The 19,243-nt window shown below is 48.6% G+C and overlaps 3 protein-coding genes across 3 annotated transcripts; 2 read left to right on the top strand and 1 right to left on the bottom strand.

Moving 5' to 3' along the window:
• Window positions 1-284: 284 nt before the first annotated feature.
• On the top strand, window positions 285-1,829 carry A1O7_02555 (uncharacterized protein; the record flags this gene model as incomplete). Its single annotated transcript, XM_007756586.1, has 1 exon — window positions 285-1,829. The coding sequence occupies one exon, from the start codon at window positions 285-287 to the stop codon at window positions 1,827-1,829; it is 1,545 nt and encodes a 514-aa protein (XP_007754776.1).
• A 1,126-nt stretch (window positions 1,830-2,955) lies between these two features.
• On the bottom strand, window positions 2,956-4,485 carry A1O7_02556 (uncharacterized protein; the record flags this gene model as incomplete). Its single annotated transcript, XM_007756587.1, has 2 exons — window positions 2,956-4,303; window positions 4,355-4,485. 2 exons carry the CDS (start codon window positions 4,483-4,485, stop codon window positions 2,956-2,958), a joined length of 1,479 nt encoding a protein of 492 aa, XP_007754777.1.
• Window positions 4,486-16,154: 11,669 nt separating this feature from the next.
• A1O7_02557 (uncharacterized protein) lies at window positions 16,155-18,392 on the top strand (the record flags this gene model as incomplete). Its single annotated transcript, XM_007756588.1, has 1 exon — window positions 16,155-18,392. The coding sequence occupies one exon, from the start codon at window positions 16,155-16,157 to the stop codon at window positions 18,390-18,392; it is 2,238 nt and encodes a 745-aa protein (XP_007754778.1).
• Between the last annotated feature and the right edge of the window lie 851 nt (window positions 18,393-19,243).

Here is a 19,243-nt window from a genome sequence, read left to right on the forward strand (position 1 = left end):
ATTACGAGTATTCGCTTCGCACGGTCTTCCGGCTGCCTTTTCCGTTGTGCTACGCTTGTCCGCCGTGTGTTTTCGGCCCTCTATTGCAAGTTTCGCTCCCAACCAAGCCTGCTTAGGCTCTTTTCGTTGGTTCGAGCACGGTGTCTGCCCTCCAGCAAGGTCCCCTTGGCGCAGGCACCGACGAACTGTTGGCTATCGAACTGGGCAGGTCACGAAAAGGCTGCACGCAGCCGACAATTCGATCCTGGGACCCACAGCTATTCCTGTCGGCTTGACCTTGCATAATGGGCACGTTCCAGACCGACCCCAGTCCCATGTTGGATCCCACATTCAGCCTCCAACCAGGCCTGCTGGATGCGTCGCTGGTCACGAACCCCGACTTGAGCGTCTACGATCCTGCCATGTCTCTCGATCTGACCTCGATGCCGCCTCCAGGTTTCGATCAGATGGATTCCGGCCAGCCGAGCTTGATAGCAGATCCTCCCAGCAAATCTGAGACCCCTGAAAGTAACACGCCCGCGAATGGCGTCGGTGCTGGACCCTTACCGACTGACTTTGCCCTTCAGAATACACACTATCCGACTAGCACGAGCACGCTGACCGAATTCACCAAGAGACGAAACTGGTCCCAGCGTGTGGTCGAAGAGCTCAAAGACTTGATGTACATTTTGACTACCGACGGTCGGATCCTCTACGTCTCGCCCTCGGCCAGACCGCTCACAGGATACAGCCCCCAAGACCTCATAGGGAAATCGATATCAGAATTTGTCCACCCCGACGACTCTTCTTTATTCATTCGCGAGTTCAACGAGAGCATCGCCACGGGGAATACTCTGCGTTTCTTTCATCGCTTCCGCACCGCCGAGGACAAGTACTGCATCTTCGAATGCCATGGCCATCCACATCTCACCAATGAGGCTACCCTGCTTGAGCAGACCGGCCCTCCAGTCGGACGCGCAGGCTACTGCCGGGGCTTCTTCATGATGGCAAGGCCCTATCCGACACGAAACTCAGAGTTGCTCGACTCCTTCCTGGAGCACAAGATCGAGAACGTCCGGCTACAAGCTAGGATTGCCGCGCTTAAGCGTGAGGAGGCCGAAGACGCGGATGGACTGCAAGAACATTACCATAAACAAGCATCTGGTGTTCAATCCCGCACGTCCTCAAATTCAGCGGACCTACCACCACGCTCACCGTCCCTGAACTCGACACCCGCCTACCCGGAGTATGCAAGCATGCCACCGCCCGCCAAGCCAACCGTCTCAAACATCGCCTTGACCCGGGAAGCTCTAGATGAAGCCAACGCCTCCGCACGCCCAGATAGCATCCGCGACAAAATGGCCCGCTACGAGGGCTCCTCGCACGTTGACTCTATCGAGATGTTGACGGGTCTGCGCTACCGTGAAGGCGAGCGCTCACACGGTATCTCGACCGGTGGCACGTCACCAGCTCTCATCCGCGGAGATGCAGGAATCCACATTCCCATCGACAAAGCCGACTCGCGGTATTCTTACATGGACAAGAAACACAAAAAGGTCAAATCCGCGGACGAATATGTCTGTACCGATTGCGGCACGCTCGATAGTCCCGAGTGGCGGAAAGGGCCTAATGGGCCAAAGACCTTGTGCAATGCCTGTGGATTACGCTGGGCCAAGAGGGAGAAGAAGAAGAGGAGCAGTCTGGCAGCTGTGGATGGGGTAGACGACAGTGGCGCAGACGCCAACGCAGCAGCAAACGGGACTACAGATGAAACAATAGTGAAGGCTTCGAGTCCCAATCCTCATGGGCGTCCGACCATTAAGCAGTCTAGCTCTGCGGGCTCGACATGAGATAAGTTTTCAGCTGTGTAAAGAAACTTGACTGGGCCACCCGAAGGCGGCTCCCAAGACTCCTTCGAGCAGATCGCTGGCTTCCCGACACGGCCAAGGAGTTGACTTCCCGAACCCGACGATATAAACCTCGATGGTTCCAGTTGTGGCTCGAGTTCCGCTATCACCACGTCCTTGCTCCGATCTCGATTTTCGCATCGTCGACTTAGTAAACATGTCGATATCGGACTGCACAAGGCTGTTCTCATGGAATTCGATCGCCCCCCTCGAGTCCTCCGCATCGAGGTGGAAAGCTGCGGATTACTTGATTATCCCGCTCCCTCGATTGTCTTGCTGACGTTCAGGAAGCCGCGCCCTAAGGATCTTCTCCCCGGTTTCCTAGTCTTTGGCATGTTGTCAAACCTTCGACTTGCAAACGGGACCTGGGAGATCTTCGAGGATTGGCGTATCCGCTATTTACGCTTTCGAGGCTAATTAAATGACATTTCCGCGAGCAACCATGTCATCGTTATCATCAGCATCGCATTCGCGACGTCCACGCGACGTTCACAGTCTGGAGATATACTGTTTCCTACCAGAGCGACCCTTGATACGAATATAGACCTCATTTTGCCCACGAGCGCGGATGTCGAGACTTGCTAGAATTGACCACTTGGGTGTCATTGGGCCAACTTCCTGTTCGGCACAGTCAAGGCCAGAATGGGAGTCATCCACGGCCTGGAAGTCTCGCTAAACTGCCTGATCATGTCCCTCTTACCACCTCTGTGTTCCTGGCCATCACAGCAGCAGTAACACGTCGACACTACCTCGGAGTCAGGAAGTCATTGAGCATGCAAGGTTGTGCCATGGTCTTGGAGGGGATGCGGAGTATACTCGAAGGATGGCGGGTATGAGGTGATGGGGACAAGCGGCTGCTGCGCGAGGCGCATATGTTCGGCTTGAAACGATGGGTGAGGAGGAGCATTGAGCATGCTTTGCTTTTGTTGCAAGAGTTAGATAAGACCCGAATTTTTCGACCTCTGCTTGAGTAGCAACAATACACCATTTCGGAGTTTGTTTGATGTCGGGTCCTGTCTCAGGCTCTGTGGATGTCGTGCCCCAGTGAACGGCACTCACTTTGACAGTATCAGGGCTCTTTGTTCCTACCCGGGCTTTCGTCTTCGGTCTTCCCGTCTGCGTCAACGAGGACTACATCCACAACCTGATCATCTGGTGGCTGTGAGCGTTCAGTTTCTTGCGCTTCCGTACCCGTGTCGTCTAATTGCATTGCTTCCAAGTCACCATTCCCAACTGCGTCTTCGAGCACGATTTCAAAGTCCTCTGAATCGGCCGTTGATGCTGCTCCGCTGGAGGACGCCTTCGGGTCTCCCACTGGTTCGGCGGATGAGACATTTCCAGGTAGGACAGTCTGTGCATCATTTGCATCGGTCTCCCGCTTACCATCTTCGCCCGGCGGACTGCCAATGCGAAGTTCGACGTCTTGGCCGTCGACGCGACCCATGTCAACTGAGCCCACCAGATCAGGTCCCCGCGCATGCGGTACCATGTCCGCGTCCTCGAGCAGCGAATTCTCCTCCAGTGTGCCGCTCACGTGGGAATCGGGAGGATTCCGCGTCACAGGCACGACGCCTGCCTCTTGCTCTAGCCGAATCAGCTCCCCTTGCGTCACAGCTCCGTCCGGCCGTTCAGGAACGAGGGTATCTCCATTCATTCGCGTGACTGGCATTCCCAGCGAGTCTTCCAAGCCCTCGGTGCTCGCGCTGGTGTTTGAGTCCAAATTCCCGGACTCTTCATTTGAGTCTTCGCTACCGGTGACCCCGTTCCGTAGCCATGGTATAGGTGTGAGGAGAGCTCCGCCCAGACTCTCGTCACTACCTAGAGAGGCACTATCGTAGCCGTTCCTTGTGTCGCTATTGTTCCAGAGGATTCCTCCGCCGCCGTCGCCGTTTACCCCGTTCACGAGAGCCGGGGCCTCGGAGAGGGGAAAGATGTCCGCAGGGCTGCTCACGCTGACGACTCTATCTATTGCACGCAACCACGCGGGAAGTGTTTTGTAGTGCGTTGTAGGGTATAATATGAGTTCAGCGAGACGTTGGATCGTGTGAGGCGGTCTTTTGGAGAAAGAGGAGCGTAGATTATGCGTCACGCTCTTAAGGATCTGGAGTAGTAGGGGTGGAAGCTCGTTTGCGGTGTCAATGGGAGGATCTTGTGAGGGTGGCAGAGAGTCTGGGACATGGCTGGTCGTGGTAGCGGATGAGTTTGGGAACGGTGGCACTGGCGGGAGGTTGCGAGCAGGTGTCGATGGTGTTTGCGATACTGGATTAGGGTCTCGCAGAGGTGGAGGCTGTGTTTGGCTGGGGGAAGATGGTGCAGGTCGGTTGACAACGGGATATGGTCGTGGCATAGGGAACTCGGTATATACAACCTGGTTCAATTGCTGGAGGAGCGGTTCGAGGATGGATGGCCACTTCTCACTGTAGCAGGGTTAGTTGCCTTGTCATGCAGGAGACGAGCAATGGGCATACTAGTCCATCTCGCCATTGTTGGCGACTTGCTCGAGAGCGCGCTCGTCTAATGAGAGATGCTGAGTTAGTATTCTCTCCGAATGAGCTTCAACTGATGTCAAATACACAGTGACGGGCTTACCAAGAGACATTATGAACGTGGAAGGCGCGCTGTCTTTTCATCGATGTCTGAGTCCTACTGCCGTGTCTGTTTCGAGACCATGCGCATAGACGAGGCTGCATGCGACAGGCTTTCTCCAGATTCTGAGCTAAAAGTGGCGCGCAAACCCGGGATGAGATTCTGGCGCAGCCACGCAGCCTGAGGTAAGCGCCTGACTGTGGCAGAGGCTCAAGGCCCGGCACCGTCCCGGGCCCGGATCTTGAGATATTCCGGGCTTGGTACGAGTACTCCGTATGAGGTACTGGAAATGACCTAAGTCAGACCACCGTGTAATGCAACAACCGCGTACTGCAACAGCCCCGCATTTACGCGTCAAATCGCGTTCTTAACAACCCTCTCTCTTTCATATCACACCAGCACACTACAAACCTCTCTTATCTTGTTCATACTTGGTCAGCATGCCCTCCTATACCGAAGAAACCCTCCAGGAGGCAATCCGGGCCTTCTAGCGCGGCGATTACCCCTCGATTCGATCTGCAGCGACAGTATACCGCGTTGACTTGAGTACTATAAGTCGTCGACTGAAAGGAGGCTAAACTCGATAATCAGTAAGAGAAGACCAACAGCTACTGTCCTCTACATAAGAGGATCTTCTTATTCGATGGATTATCGATCTTAACTACACTGGCGCCCCCCTAACCTTCTCTTAAGTACGCGAGTTTACTAGCCTTATCTTAAAGACTTCGGATAGCCTAACTTTAGTCGGTATAAACTGGGTAATACGCTTTCTCAATCATTATCTAGAGATAAAATTAAAGGTAGGAAGGAAGATTAAGTACCTGCGCGTTAAAAATACTAGTCTAGATACCCTTTAGACCTTCTTTACCCTTTTCCGCGTTATTATTACCCGTTATTAGATTAAACTAGCTAATATATAGAACTTTAATAAATCCGGACTAGCTATAGGGGTCTATACTAACTAAAGAGTTATTAATATAACTAATAAGAGATATTCATATCGTGTTAGGAACAGCCTATAGCGATAGGTAGAGAGTAATAGTGGTGGGATTCAATGATATTAGGTGTCCCTAGACCTCTAGGTTAAACAGGACTCAAAGCATGAAAGGAGGGTGAGACTCTCATGCGAGCTGCATGAGAGATGAAGGCGTCCTCTTAGCAGGCTTAGTAAGCTCTGGTCGCCATTCCTGACATTATCCCCCTCCCTAGGCTTCTCGTCCTCGAGAAGCAGGCTAGTCGCATGCGACACGTGCTCGATAAGTCTTTCCGTGAGCATAGGTGTGCCTGTGCGCATATGGCAGATGTTAATATATAGCACTTCCGTTATAGTGCTACTTCGCTATATAACTATTAGGGCCTTACCGTAAATATATAGCCTTACCGTGAATACGCAGCCTTACTATTTATATCGTTGCCTGCGGCGGTGAGCTCGCTGCCGCACCCTATAAATAGTTACACGCCTACGGCTAAAACTTCTTTACCTTCGTCTTCTTCTTCTCTCCTCTCTTCTCTCTCTTCGCAACAGCAACAACAATAACAACGTACGTACTCTGCATCTTTTGCGGCATACCCTGTATCTCGCAATACGCTGATACTCTTGCAGATCGCCTTCTGTCCTGCTACTGCCTTTACCTATAAGTTTACGCTGTATTATAGTTTAATTTTAAGTGCTGGTACTAACTTATATATATATAGTAGACTTTAAAAACCTTAGTAGTAAGTTAAGATATTAGTTACACTTAACTCGTATACTGATTATATAATAGTTATAGTCAATACTGCTATTATAATACCTCCCTTCGGCGATCCGCCTTATAAGCTACTAGGTAGTTAAAAAAGGAGTATATATATATATACGGCTTATATAGGACTCGTATTTAATATATATATAGACCTACTAAATAACGCCCCCTCCCCCTCACGCCTAAGCCGTAAGCGAGCTAAGCGCGGCGGCGACCCCCTACCCTACTAGCGCTGCATCCGCACGCTGCGCGCGATGAGTAGGGGCGCTAGGGAGCTCGTCTCGTGCGAGACCCTAGCGGGTTATTACCGTTATCGCCGCTACGGCTTAAGTAAGCGGATGATTTCGGCTTACGTTTCGGTAAGGTCGCGCCTAGTTATATCTAAGCTGTATACTAATCGTAGTAAATCCCGGAGCACCTCGAGGACGACGCCCGCGAGTTACTCGATAAGAATCGGCGTCTAGCGCGCGCGGGGTCCGGGGTGACTAAGGCCGAGGTGGAGTCGCTAGCGGAGCGGCTGCACCTCGACATAATGTCGTATACGCGCGTAGTTAATAAGCAAGCGCGTGCGGCGGGTGCGGTTACTGCCGACCTAACTACGACTCGGTCCTTAGTTGCCCCGCCTCCTAATTCCCCGGCTTCGCGCCGCCTTCTCGCTATTAACTCGGCTGCGACTACCCTTATTCTTACCTCTCTCTCGGCCCCCGCGGCGCCCGCCTACCCGAATATAGATGCCTTTTTATAATTTATACGGGCGTTATAAGGGGCTATCGATACTTTAGCGGTAAGTGCGGATTCTATATAATTAAGTACGAGTTATTAATGAGTTATAAGCGACTATAACTACTCGCCTCGATAGTCTTAAGTAGCGACTTAATTATATAGAGAAGGTAATTATCTTAGCCGTATTTAGTAACGAGAAGAATAAGGAGGATAACGAGGATAAGGAGGATAAGGAGGAGGAGGAAGATAAGGAGGATCCGTTTAACTCGCCGTCTACCCCCGACTTATTTACCTCTAGGGATTTCGACGGGTGGGATAATTAAGTTCCGTAGCGTACTCGGCTACGACTCCCTTATAGGGTCCAGCGCGAGAGGGCATTAAGTCGGCGTTAGTGGAGTTTATAGGAGCGAAGGGCTGGGAGTAGAGGCCGCGCTCGCCGCAGCTAACTCTCCCGCGACCCTTACTACGGGTCCGGTGCGAGCAGTCGTAAGCCGGCTTTCGAATAAAGGATTTTCACCCTTATCTTCCCGTATCTCGCTTATAGCTTATAATCTTCTCGCGTGCGTTTATAAGGTTCTCCTCTAGCTTCTAGGAGTTATTCGTCTCCCCGAAGCCCTTCTATCTTATATAGAATTATCGCTCTCCTCTCTAGGTACGCTTATTAAGAATCTTATTAACCTCTTATTCTTCCTCTCCCTTAATACTAATAGGCTCGAGCGGCTCTATCCTAGCTTATATACGATACTCCCGTAATAGCGATATATAAAACGTATAGTGTAGTTTACCGTACTTCTTAAGTAGGTCTAGCTTATATACGTTCGCCCCGAAGCGCTTTAGTACTATAAAAGGCTTTAGAAATTAATTAGCTATCTTCTTACTTATATAGAGGGTCTAAATATTCTATACTAAGAGTAGTATACGATCCTCGATACTAAGGTATTTAGGTGCTCTCCTCTTATTATAGTGTCTTGCTATAGTCTCGCGCGCCTTCTATACAACTCGCATTAACTCTATAAGTACTCTCGCCCTGCCTTCTGTAAGCGCGTTCTCGGGCTGTGTTGTATCCGAGTCGCGTTCGAGGTTTATACGAAGCGAAGGTGTAAAGGTAAGGACCTTTAAAAATGGTGTCTCCCTAGTAGTTACATTAGCTTACGAGTTTATCGTATACTTAGCGGATAAGAGCAGTATAGCCTAATTAGACTATTAGTAGTTTATATAGTAATGTAAGTAAGCCTTAAGGGTTTAATTTATTCTTTTAGTCTACTTATTTATTTACGAGTAGAAAGCGGTAAAGAAAAGCCTACGGGTCGTAAGGTATAAGTATAGGGTTCCCTAGTAAGCTAAGGTAAACACCGATCCTCGGTTACTTATAATAGACTTTAGTACTCTATACTTCGCTACGATCTTTTTAAGGATAATCTTACTTAAGTCGCTTACGTTTACCGTGCTAGTATATAGCGTTAAGACAACTATCTTAAAGTATTTATCTATAATGATAAGTATTATATTATATACACTTTTACTATATATTAATAGCGGTAATCCTATTATAAAGTCTATAAAGATATCCTTCTAGGGACCTTTCGGTATAAATAGGCTCTTTAAGTACTTATAGGGTTTATGCCTCGGTACCTTTATCCGTTAATATAAATTATATAAGTCGATATACTTATATATCTCCTTTCTTATCTACGGCTACTAGTAATGTCGTATAATAGTCTCAGCAGTCCGCCGGCGGCCGAAATATCCCCCCTACTAAGGGTCGTTATAATTTACCTAGAGAATCTCCTGTCTTGTAGCGGGATTATGCGGGATATATACGGCTCCGCCGCGACGGATAACACCTTATGAGTCCACGGTCTATATTCCTTAGAATATACCTTTTTAGACTTACTTATTTAGTGCGGATCTTTACGCCCCTTCTAGACACTATTCGTCCTAGTATTAAAGTTCTTTTAGGCGTGTCGCGAGCGAGTCACGGCGTACTCCTAGTATACTCGCTTCTTCCCCGCTTAAGCTTAGTTATAGATTTAACTTAGCCTCTAGGGTTAGTAAAGTTACGACGTTATACTTACTCCTAGTTAATTCTCGACTATACTATACTATAGCCCGAGTTAATACCCCGATAAAGACCTCGCTACTTACTTATATATATCCTTAGTCTTTATCGTCTTCGATAAGTATATAATATTTAAGTAATACCTAGAGGGGATTCTCTTCCGGGGGTTCTTCCTTATCTATATAGTCTAGACAGCGGGATAGCCTATTAGCTAGATTATCCTTTCCTCGCCTCTACTAGATCTAAAAGTCGTATACGGCTAGTACTTCGGCCCAGCGCATTTAACGCCTATTCAGCATCTTTATAGTTATAAAACTCTATAGCGCCTTATAGTCCGTAAGGACTATCGTGCTACTCGCAGGCGACTCGAGGTAGTGTCTTTATACCTTAAACGCGTGTATAATAGCTAGCATTTCCCCGTCCCCTATATAGTAGTTCCTCTCCGCGGTTAATATCTTCCGCGAGAAGAATACGACCGGCTTTTATAGCGTACGACCCCCTTACGTCTCGTAGGCCTATATTAGCACGCCGTTAATAGCTTCGCCGGATATATCTACTTCGACCCGAGATTACCTCTCTAGATTAAAGTAAGTAAGTATCGGCGCACTCGTGAAGTATTCTTTTAGTATATAAAATATATACTCCGCCTCTACGGTCTATTCGAATAGTCCTATCTTTTTACTAATAATTATTCCCTTAAGGAGGTTTATAATAAGTGCTACTACTGCTAAGTATCGGTAAACGAACTCTTAATAGAAGTTTACAAAGCCTAAGAAAACCTAGATCTCCCGGAAAGTTTTCGGTATAGGCTAATCCCGAATCGCCGCGACCCTCCCTAGGTCCATCGAGACGCCGTCGACTCCTATACGATACCTAAGGAAGTCGACCTCTTTTGTAAAGAACTTATATTTTAATAATTTTACGTATAGACTATACTCCTTTAGCCTCTTAAGTATAAGTAGTAAGTGTCTTTTATACTCCTCCTCGTCAGCGTTAAAGATAAGTATATCGTCTATATATATAATATAGATATTATTTAGAAGGCCCCGGAGGGCTTTATTAATATAGCTCTAAAATATTACTAAAGCATTAGTAAGCCCGAAAGGTATAACTAAATACTCGAAGTGCTTATATCGCGTGCGAAATATAGTCTTTTAACGGTCCCCCTCTACAACTAGAATACAGTAGTACACGTCCTTAAGATCTAGCTTAGAGAAGACCTTCGCGCCACTTAGGCGGTCCAGGATCTCCGGGATAAGGGGTAGGGGGTACCTATTCTTCTTCGTGATCCGGTTTAGGCCCCGATAGTCGACGTAGAGTCGTAGGGTACCGTCGGACTTAGGTACGAAGAGGATTAGTGCCTCGGCCGATGATTCACTCGGTTAAATCCACCCCTTTTCTAAGCTGGAATTAAGGTACTCGCGTAAGACCCGCAGTTCCTTTATACTAAGAGGGTATATAGGGCTGTATAGGACTGTTTCGCCCTCTTAAATCGGGATTTAATACTTAGTTTTTATATCGGTAGCGAAAGGATCGCTACTAGGCTCTTAAAAGATAAAAGCGAACCGACTTAATCTCGCGTCGAGTGTTATCTCGTCGCGAGTTTCGTGTAACTCGCTCTTATCCTCGTTATCTTTCTAGATAGATTATATATAGGCGATTAGGACTTCGTCCTTCTCCGCCTTAGCCTTTAACTCTAGTAGTAATATCTTAATTATATGTAAGTCGGGTTTATTTCGGAAGCTCTATACACTAGTTAACTAATCTATATTAGGGTTAGCATCTCTTAGCTAAGGAAACCTAAGAATAGCGTTATAAAATATAATTTTAGTTATAAGGAAATCCTAAGGGTGCGACTTACGTGCGTATCGATAGTCGGTTACTATCGTATTAAGGCGGTATTAACCGTAGACTCTTACTGCCTAGCTAGCTACTATACGGACTTAGATATTCGGCTCGGTTAACTTCACGCCTAACTCCGCTACTAGTAGATATTTAATAAAGTTAGCTTACGCGCCGTTATCGAGCAGTATACAAGCCGTCCTCGTACTGTTTAGTTGTTACGAACCGACCTTTATACGGCCTGCCGGGCCTGGTATAGAAGGGAAGGTCAAGCGAGGAAGTCAGCCTCGTTGGTAAGGCTGACTCGGGTCACGTGATACCCCAAAAAGGAAATAAGCCGTTGCATATATTGCATCGTTGCAGGGCATAGGGCCGCAACGGAGGCAACCATGCAACGCCCAGACTTTCCTAGATAGGAAAACTACCTGTGTATATAGTCACAGCTAGATACACTTCTATAGGAGGTATAGTTAACTTCAGTTAACATTACGCTCAAGGAGATACAGTATAAGTGCTGTGTCCCGTCTGACGATCTGTTCGACATTAACCTCTGCTCTACCCCCGATACTCAAGAACCCCGAGGGTTACCTGTGTGCTCACGTGTCCTTATACACGCTGCGCGGAGGCAATTCTTAATATTAGTCTAGTAAAGTAAACTTCTAGTGTGAGTACCTTAGGTGCTACTTCGGAGCTAGCGATTTCCTTACTAATATCTAAGCCTAGCGCTACCACGGCACTTAGTAGGCTAGTACTTAGTTTTTTAACTAGTCGCCCTTCTTCCCCTTCCCCTTAGTCTCCTTCTTCATATACAAGGAGGGTGCGTCTCGCGGTTTAGTTAGTCGCGAGCGATAATCTCTCGCCCGATACCCTCTCTTATAGTAAATATTATATTCTCCGTCGAAGGGTGACTTCAGTCTATTATCTCTATAACGGGCTTTCTTCGTTAGTAAGGGCGAGGTCCGCTCGCGAGGCGCACAGGAACCGTGTAGGGATTAGTGGCGAGCGGGGTTAGTAGTAATCGTAGTTAATATAACCCTCTTTATTATAGAGGGTGCGACTCGCTCGGTACTTTCCCGCTTCTCTCTACTAATAGTCTTTTCTAGTCTTTAAGCTGATACCAGCACTTATACTCTAGAGGTAATGTTCTTTAAGTCCCTCCGGATAGTATCTTGTAGTGCTAGTATTAGAGTATAGAAGAGGGCTTAACCTTACCGCTCCTCTTTAGTAAGGGGGCTAATCTCCTCTTTTAAGAGTTCTATCTAGTGTACTAAGTCCCGTACGGACTAGCCTACTTCTTACTTAAGAGTCGCGAGCGCGACTAGTGCTTCTCCCTTACGAATATCTACGTCTTTAATAGTGTCCTTACACTATAAGATAAAGAGAGGCCACGACTCGGGGATAAATTATACTAGCTGGCGGTCTTATCGCCAGCGGTTAATCGCGCGGTCTTCGAGCCCGTTAGCCGCGGTTCGTATACGGTATCCCTAGTTAAGGGTGACCTCGGGCGGAATCGCATCGAATACTATTTGCCAGTTATTATTAAAGTCGCGTAAAGCTCGTATATTCTTCTTATTAAACTTCGGGGGCTACTTAAGTATTCGTAATATCCGCTGTAACTATTCGTAATCTTCATTTACTTATAAGGAGCTATATAGTCGCTTATAACTCAGTAGCGTTATACTTACGACTTCTATATATTATAGTAGCTCGCGGCTAGCCTTCTCTTCTTCTATCGCCTAAATCTCGTCCTAAAGTCGCTTACGTCTTAACTCGGTCTTAAGCGCTTTTCGCCGGGCGACGAGTTATTAGTATTCTTCATCTTTACCCTCTAAGGTATAAGGTGTCCTCGACTCGCGTGTAAGCGTCGGGGGTATTAAGTGTACCTCGATGGGTTCATCGTTTATTAGGTTTTCTCGGGGGGCTATGGTTGAAGACCCGGCTTCTATAGGTGACCCCCGAGCTGCGGGTGTAGCTCTTTTAGGCGCCATTACCGCCTATATTATTACTTCGTCCGACCGATCGTGTTGAGATGCTTTGAGAATGTTAGGAATAGCCTATAGCGATAGGCAGAGAGTAATAGTAGTGGGATTCAATAATATTAGGTGTCCCTAGACCTCTAGGTTAAACAGGACTTAAAGCATGAAAGGAGGGTGAGACTCTCATGCGAGCTGCATAAGAGATGAAGGCGTCCTCTTGGTAGGCTTAGTAAGCTCTAGTCGCCATTCCTGACATTATTCATATCGTAAGACGCTTAAAAATCGTAACTAGGTCACTATAATCGAGGCCTACTCGGCGGAGGGTCGTTTTATCGATCCGCTAGTGCTTTTTAAAGGTAAAGACCTCTAGTTAATATAGTTCCTGTATAATTCACCCTTAAATTAGCACTATAAGTGTACTGAGAACGCCTTTATAATAAATATAGTCGAGTTAAGCTAGTTATAAGAGATCTTCCTCCCTTAAACCGTAAATAGCACAGCACCCCGATTACTTCTTTACGATAACTATAACTCTTACATTACTATTACATTTATATTCGAGTGCTTTACCTATAATGTTTAGCTGCTTTATATACCTTTACACTTATCGTACGTCCTTTAACCTCTTAATATTAGTGTTTTTTTAGTCCTTAAAAGCAACTATCGTAAAAGCATTACTAATATCTTAAGATTCGTCGAAACTACGCCCGTATAACGCCTCGAGTTCATCGAATTTTATAAGATAGCTAAAGCGATGACTCTAACGCCTTAATATATAAAAGGTAAATAGAAAGGCACTAGTCTATACCTATATAACCCCCGTAAAGTCCTTTAATTATCGCAGCTAGTGTAAACCTCTAAAACCCTTACTATAGCACTATAAACACCATAATCTTATAAGCGTAAACTATCTAGAGAGGTTTATACAGTAACGCCGCGTAACGGGCGTTATTTATAGGTATAGGCGATCGGCCTTATCCCGGATATTATAGCTTAAAAAGGCACTCGGTTATTTATACGTAAGGCTACTAATAAGATCGACTAGCTTTTATTGTAATCAGCGCAACAGACCCTCTAAATTCAGCAGTTATCGGTTCAAGTTACTTAAAAGACCACCACTAAGCGTGCACAAGTTAACATCGACTCGAACAAGTCCTTTACTTTAATCGTTGAGATAAAAGAGGCGCAAGACCGTGCCATCGCGCGCCAAGAGGAGTGGGAGAGGATCGATAGAGATAAAGAGGCCCGTTTAACCTCTGAGAGGTGCCAACAGACCGAGTTCACAAGCCTCTGCAACGTCTTTCATATTTACAACGTCGCTAGCGCCGATCTTTAAATAGTTACGACGGCGATCATATATGACGTGTAAATGCGGGGCTGTTGCAGTACGCGGTTGTTGCATTACACGGTGGTCTGACTTAGATTATCCGGAGAAGGTCTGCCTTTGCTCGTGCCCATTCTTCTGCAGGGTGATGAAGGAAATGCGACGACGTTATTAATAACGCGTGAACATGTCTTGCTCGCTGGCAAGCAATCCATTAGCATCGATTTTACAGTGAGGCTTTCGCCGTCGCAGTTTCTCAATCATGTTACCATCTGCTACTGAATTTCGAGCATCAACCCACGCTACACAGTGGAAGAGGCACTGACTGCAGCACGAATACTGGAGAGAGCCGCCAGAGTCAGGAGGACTTGTCTTCCGGGCGCTGCCATGGGGTCCCATGTCTACTTGTCCTGCAGTTCAACCTTATATTTCAAGTACCGAATGCAATGCGTTAGAAATGTCCCGAGACCCATGAATCTCCATGAGACTCTTTTAGCAGCTTCAGATGTTCCTGATCTCCGGTGTCTGCACTATTGGACACGGCCGGCAAGGGGTTACGTGCATCAGCGTAGGATACAGCCCGTCAGCGTGTCCATAGTAAGATCTTACGAATTAACTTGTGTTTCGCCACTCTGGGTTGAGGGCGTGGGCCAGGCGGTGCCTCCTGCGGTTCTATCCGTCCTCGCCGCAGACCGAGACCCGACACAGTAGGAGGTGGCCTCTCTTAACCAGGGCAACCGGGTTGCTCATATTTGCCGCCTGTACGTGTCAGAGCTCGACGCATCTCTGACCATGAAGCCATGTAGCCGGGTCTACAGCGTTTGATCAATCGGTATGACATCGAATGCAGCATTAGAATATATGCACTCTCAACATGTACACTCGGGTTCTGACACGTCGGCCGTGAAACGTTGGCGTCTGGTTGACCTCAAGCGGATTTGAGACTCTCTCGGCTCTGATACACAGCGAAAGTCGTCAGTGGCGAACGATTACCGATTCATGCCCGGCTGGTCCCTTCATCCTCTCAAATCCTTGGGTTTCAGTGTTTGAACCCTTTGCTCGGTCAGAGTCGGAATCCCAAAACTTAGCAAGCTGAGCCCAGCCGCTGCTATGCCTGAAACACCCTCGATGCTTCTTCCAAATGCAGGCATTTTCGATCCATGTTCCAGCTTCTCTCGCTATCGAGCCAAGGACGAGGTTGCAGTACGGGAACTACTGTGTACGCAAACCCTTCCAAATGGCTGGATCGAGCAGAGCTGATGCTGCGCGTGATGAAGGGACCTCTTACTCGCCTTTCCAGTGCTGACACAACGCCAAATGACAACCATAAGAGCCCCGGAAAGGCGGCAGTCTAGCTAATGCGGGAGTAGACCCGAAGAATGTGGCTCGCGCCTACCAGTGGGCAGCCATTCAGAGGCCCCAGAATTGCCGAAGATGGGTGCAATGGCTCCGTACCCCGGTTCGTCAACCGCCTTGGGACGGTCCTAGGCTGTTGTTGGCGTCCCTAAGACGTCGCTGTTTCTCAGGCGGCCCAGCCAGATCGAGGCTTGATACATAGCATTGCACCACCGTTTGCCGTGCGCACTTTCTTGCCCACACAGGCAAATCGCAGTGGGCGTGCCACAGCCCGAAGCGCGTGCTTCCAAGATCGCCTCCTTCTCCCCCTCTCCACAGCTCAGCCCTTCCAATAACCGTCAGCATGCCTTTGTCCTGCTTTCGTCCTCACATTCGACCCTCGACCTCAACCTTGTCTCTGCTGAACGGGTGCTTTGTTCCTTCACTACAGGCACCTTTTGTCCAACTTCACTGACACACGCTTCCCTTGTTCCGTGCTATTCTAGTGTCATGAAGGCACCTGCTAGTGGCTGTCACGACTGTGCAACAGCGAACCGCCGCTTATTGACGTCGATCTGCCCATGACCCGGTCCTGTTAACTCTCGCATACGAGGAATGATCCGCCTACACCAACGCCTGATACTCCTACCTGAACGAAATCCGTTCTTCCTTTCTTGCATTATGGCCCCGTTCAACATATCCCCGGATGGGGTTGTTGTCCGGCACGAATCCCAACATGACCCAAACAGTAAACACTCGGCGCCAGTGATTCGTCTGGACTTGTTCGAGTCTGTGACCAAGGATATCCTCCGAGCTCTCACGAACCATGAGCAAGTCCGACTCCGATGCGGCAAGAAGCCAGTGGTGCAGTTTGGAAAGAAGACCATATCTCTGGAAAGCAGCATCGACTCCTTCCCCTCTGAGATCTTCACAAAGTCCGCTGGGAACGCCAGCCCCCTCTACTTTACCGGGAAAGCGAGCCATAGGCTCGAGGTGCGGAAGGCCGAGGAAGATACTGCAAGAGCCGACGGGGCACTAGCCACACTTGAAAACACACTCAAATCGATCCAAGAAGAGCGAGCGTCGAACGAGACTAGCTTGAAAGAGGGCACGGGACACGGAGCAAAGAAAGCCATCAAACCATCACCTTTGCTGGGCCAAGGCACGACTTTGAGAAAGGAACATTTCCTGGGTAGCTTGAACCGGTCCACCCCGGGCAGCCCTTTCCTAAGCACCTCGTATTCTCCTAGGCTAGGGCCGACTTCTGCTCCTCTTGGAGGCGGCCTGTCCACCAAAGACCGGATAAGATTGGATGCCATTCGGATCCCCCTGGTACATCTCCTCGCTGTCCAACCTATGACACCGAAAGCACTTCGTGACCAACTCCACGCCACCCAAGATGACATTGATAAGTTGATTGATAAGGTGTCGTGGGAATCCAAAGTAGAAGAGGGCAAGAGAGAGCTGAAAGAGAAGATTTACCGGGAACTTGACGTCTGGAAGTTTCCTTACAGGTCAAAGGAAGACAGACAGGCCGCCATAGATCATGCCATTCAAGCGTACGACAGGACGCGGGTGGAGAAGAGAGACCCTCTCTGGCAGCTGTTGCTCCCTCCGGAAGAGCGAGGAAAGGGCAAGATCCTCTCAAAGCTCAACTTCGACAAACCAGTACCCAGTCATGCCACTCCAAAACCTGGTGACGACGCCAATGAGACTAAGATTGAATCTGATCGAGAACATACCAAGGTCCGACCAAAGAAGAACAAAGAAGCGGCGGTCGTAGAGAAAGCACGCAAGGACAAAGTGGCCAGCTCAAAGGGTCTTGGTAAGGGTGAGGCAGGAGTGACTTTGAAGGTCAAGGATAAAGGCTCTAAACCTGCAAGACATGACACCAAATTCAAGTCTTCGGAGCGCATTGTGGATTCCGATGAGGAAGCTGAAGCGGCAGATACTGCCCTAGCCAAGCCAAAGAAGCAAGACGCTGCTGCCATTGCCAAAACCAGCTCGACCGTGAAGCGAAAGTTAGAGCACGACCAGCTGAAATCGAACAGATCGCCAGTGCTAACTACGTCTGCGAAGAAACCTGTGCATAAGTCTTCGCTTTCGAGTCTGTCGTCGTCCAGCAGCAACAACAGTGGGAACGATCAGCCTCAGTCCGGTGTCACTAACACTGAGACGTCGCTGAAACCTCAATCCCATCATCACAGAACGGAAAGTTCGAACTCCCGCATCTCACCAAGGCCACGCCACGACAGCTCGCCGCAAAAACCGTCCCCTCTAGGATCATCTCCTCCCACAACGTCGACTGATCTGGACAATTCCAGCTCCAGCAAGGCATCCAACCAGTCCTCAGCGCCATCCTCCCCTCCGTCCGGGTCAGACATGCCTCAAACAAGAGCCGGTAACAAGTACTCTCCAGTGATCTCTGATAAGAGTCGCAACGTATCACGTGGCAGAAGTCCAGGTCCGAGTGCCGCCAAGCGGAAGACAGGCTCGGCCGAAGATGAACGCCCTGCCAAACGCCAGCAGCAAAAACAACGAGACCCTCTCCCTCAAGCAGCTCAGCTGAAGCCTCTGGCCGATGGCGACCATCATACTCTTCAGCGCCCGGTAGGCCCAGTACGCAGTGACTCCGAACGCTCCTCTAGCCCCGAGAAACAAAGGATCAATCGCGATGCCGTTATTGAAGAGGCCAGGCGATTTCAAAAGTATTACAAACGCTACAAGGAGTTGCACATTAGACTCGACCAATCAGACGAGAAAGATCGTGACGATAAGGACATGGATGATTTGTTAAAAATGCACCACCGACTGAAGGAAATGAAGGCTGAGATCTGGGCGAACTGGGGCAAAGTTGAAAACGTGAAGGATGCAAAGAACGACACGAACCGGGATGTGAAGGAAATGCTAGCTGTTTGATGAGAAGATCGCTCTGCTATCCGGGAAACAATGCATGGCATTTCACGCCAGATGAAAGTTTCCATCTAACCATCTGGCTGCGGGTATGTAGCGACAGGCGAACTGACCACAAATGAGCACTCGTATGACCAGCATTCCGCCGATGGAAGACATGTTGGTATCCAAGATTTTCAGTGATGCTGTTATGACACCATGGCTCCGTCGCATTGATTCTTCGGACAGAAAGGCAGAGTTACTACTGATGCACTCCTCTTAACGGTTCGGCAGATGCTTCGATGAAGTGACGATCAACGATTGTGTACCAGCGTCCTCTCCTGCCTGACTTTCGCCTTCACCTCATTGCATGTTGACTTCTCAGTGAGCTTCGCAGGCGTGCTCCTTCCTCAACAGTTACAAAGCAGGTCGGGTGAGAGTGAAGCAAACTTCACCAGTAACTTCAACCTCTTCTTCGACTCTTCTCTCTAATTCCTCACTTGACCCATTTACCACAAATCATTCGTCTAAACATCCGCCCTGTTCTTGACTTGGATATCTCACAAGTGCCACTGTGTTGTCTTCCCGTTCACTCGCTACAACCAAATGGGTAAAGACAAGAGCCGCAAGCATCATCCGCGCGCTTCGAGCGTCACTCCGCAGAAGTTTGAGTCGGGTGCGGACCGCGTTGATCTCACCCAGACCGACCCTTGGGCTTATCATGCAAGAATAGCCAAACGAGCTCAATCAGTTGGACCGGCCTCCACCTCGAAACCCACCCTGTTATCACCTGCGTTCTCCGGAGAAAGGACCACGCGCATCAGGTCGACGCCACGTTCTGGTACCACGATCAGCGTTCCTCGAGACCCTAACATCGA

The sequence above is a fragment of the Cladophialophora yegresii genome, assembly GCF_000585515.1.
Source record: "Cladophialophora yegresii CBS 114405 chromosome Unknown aczIN-supercont1.2, whole genome shotgun sequence".
Taxonomy (NCBI): domain Eukaryota; kingdom Fungi; phylum Ascomycota; class Eurotiomycetes; order Chaetothyriales; family Herpotrichiellaceae; genus Cladophialophora; species Cladophialophora yegresii.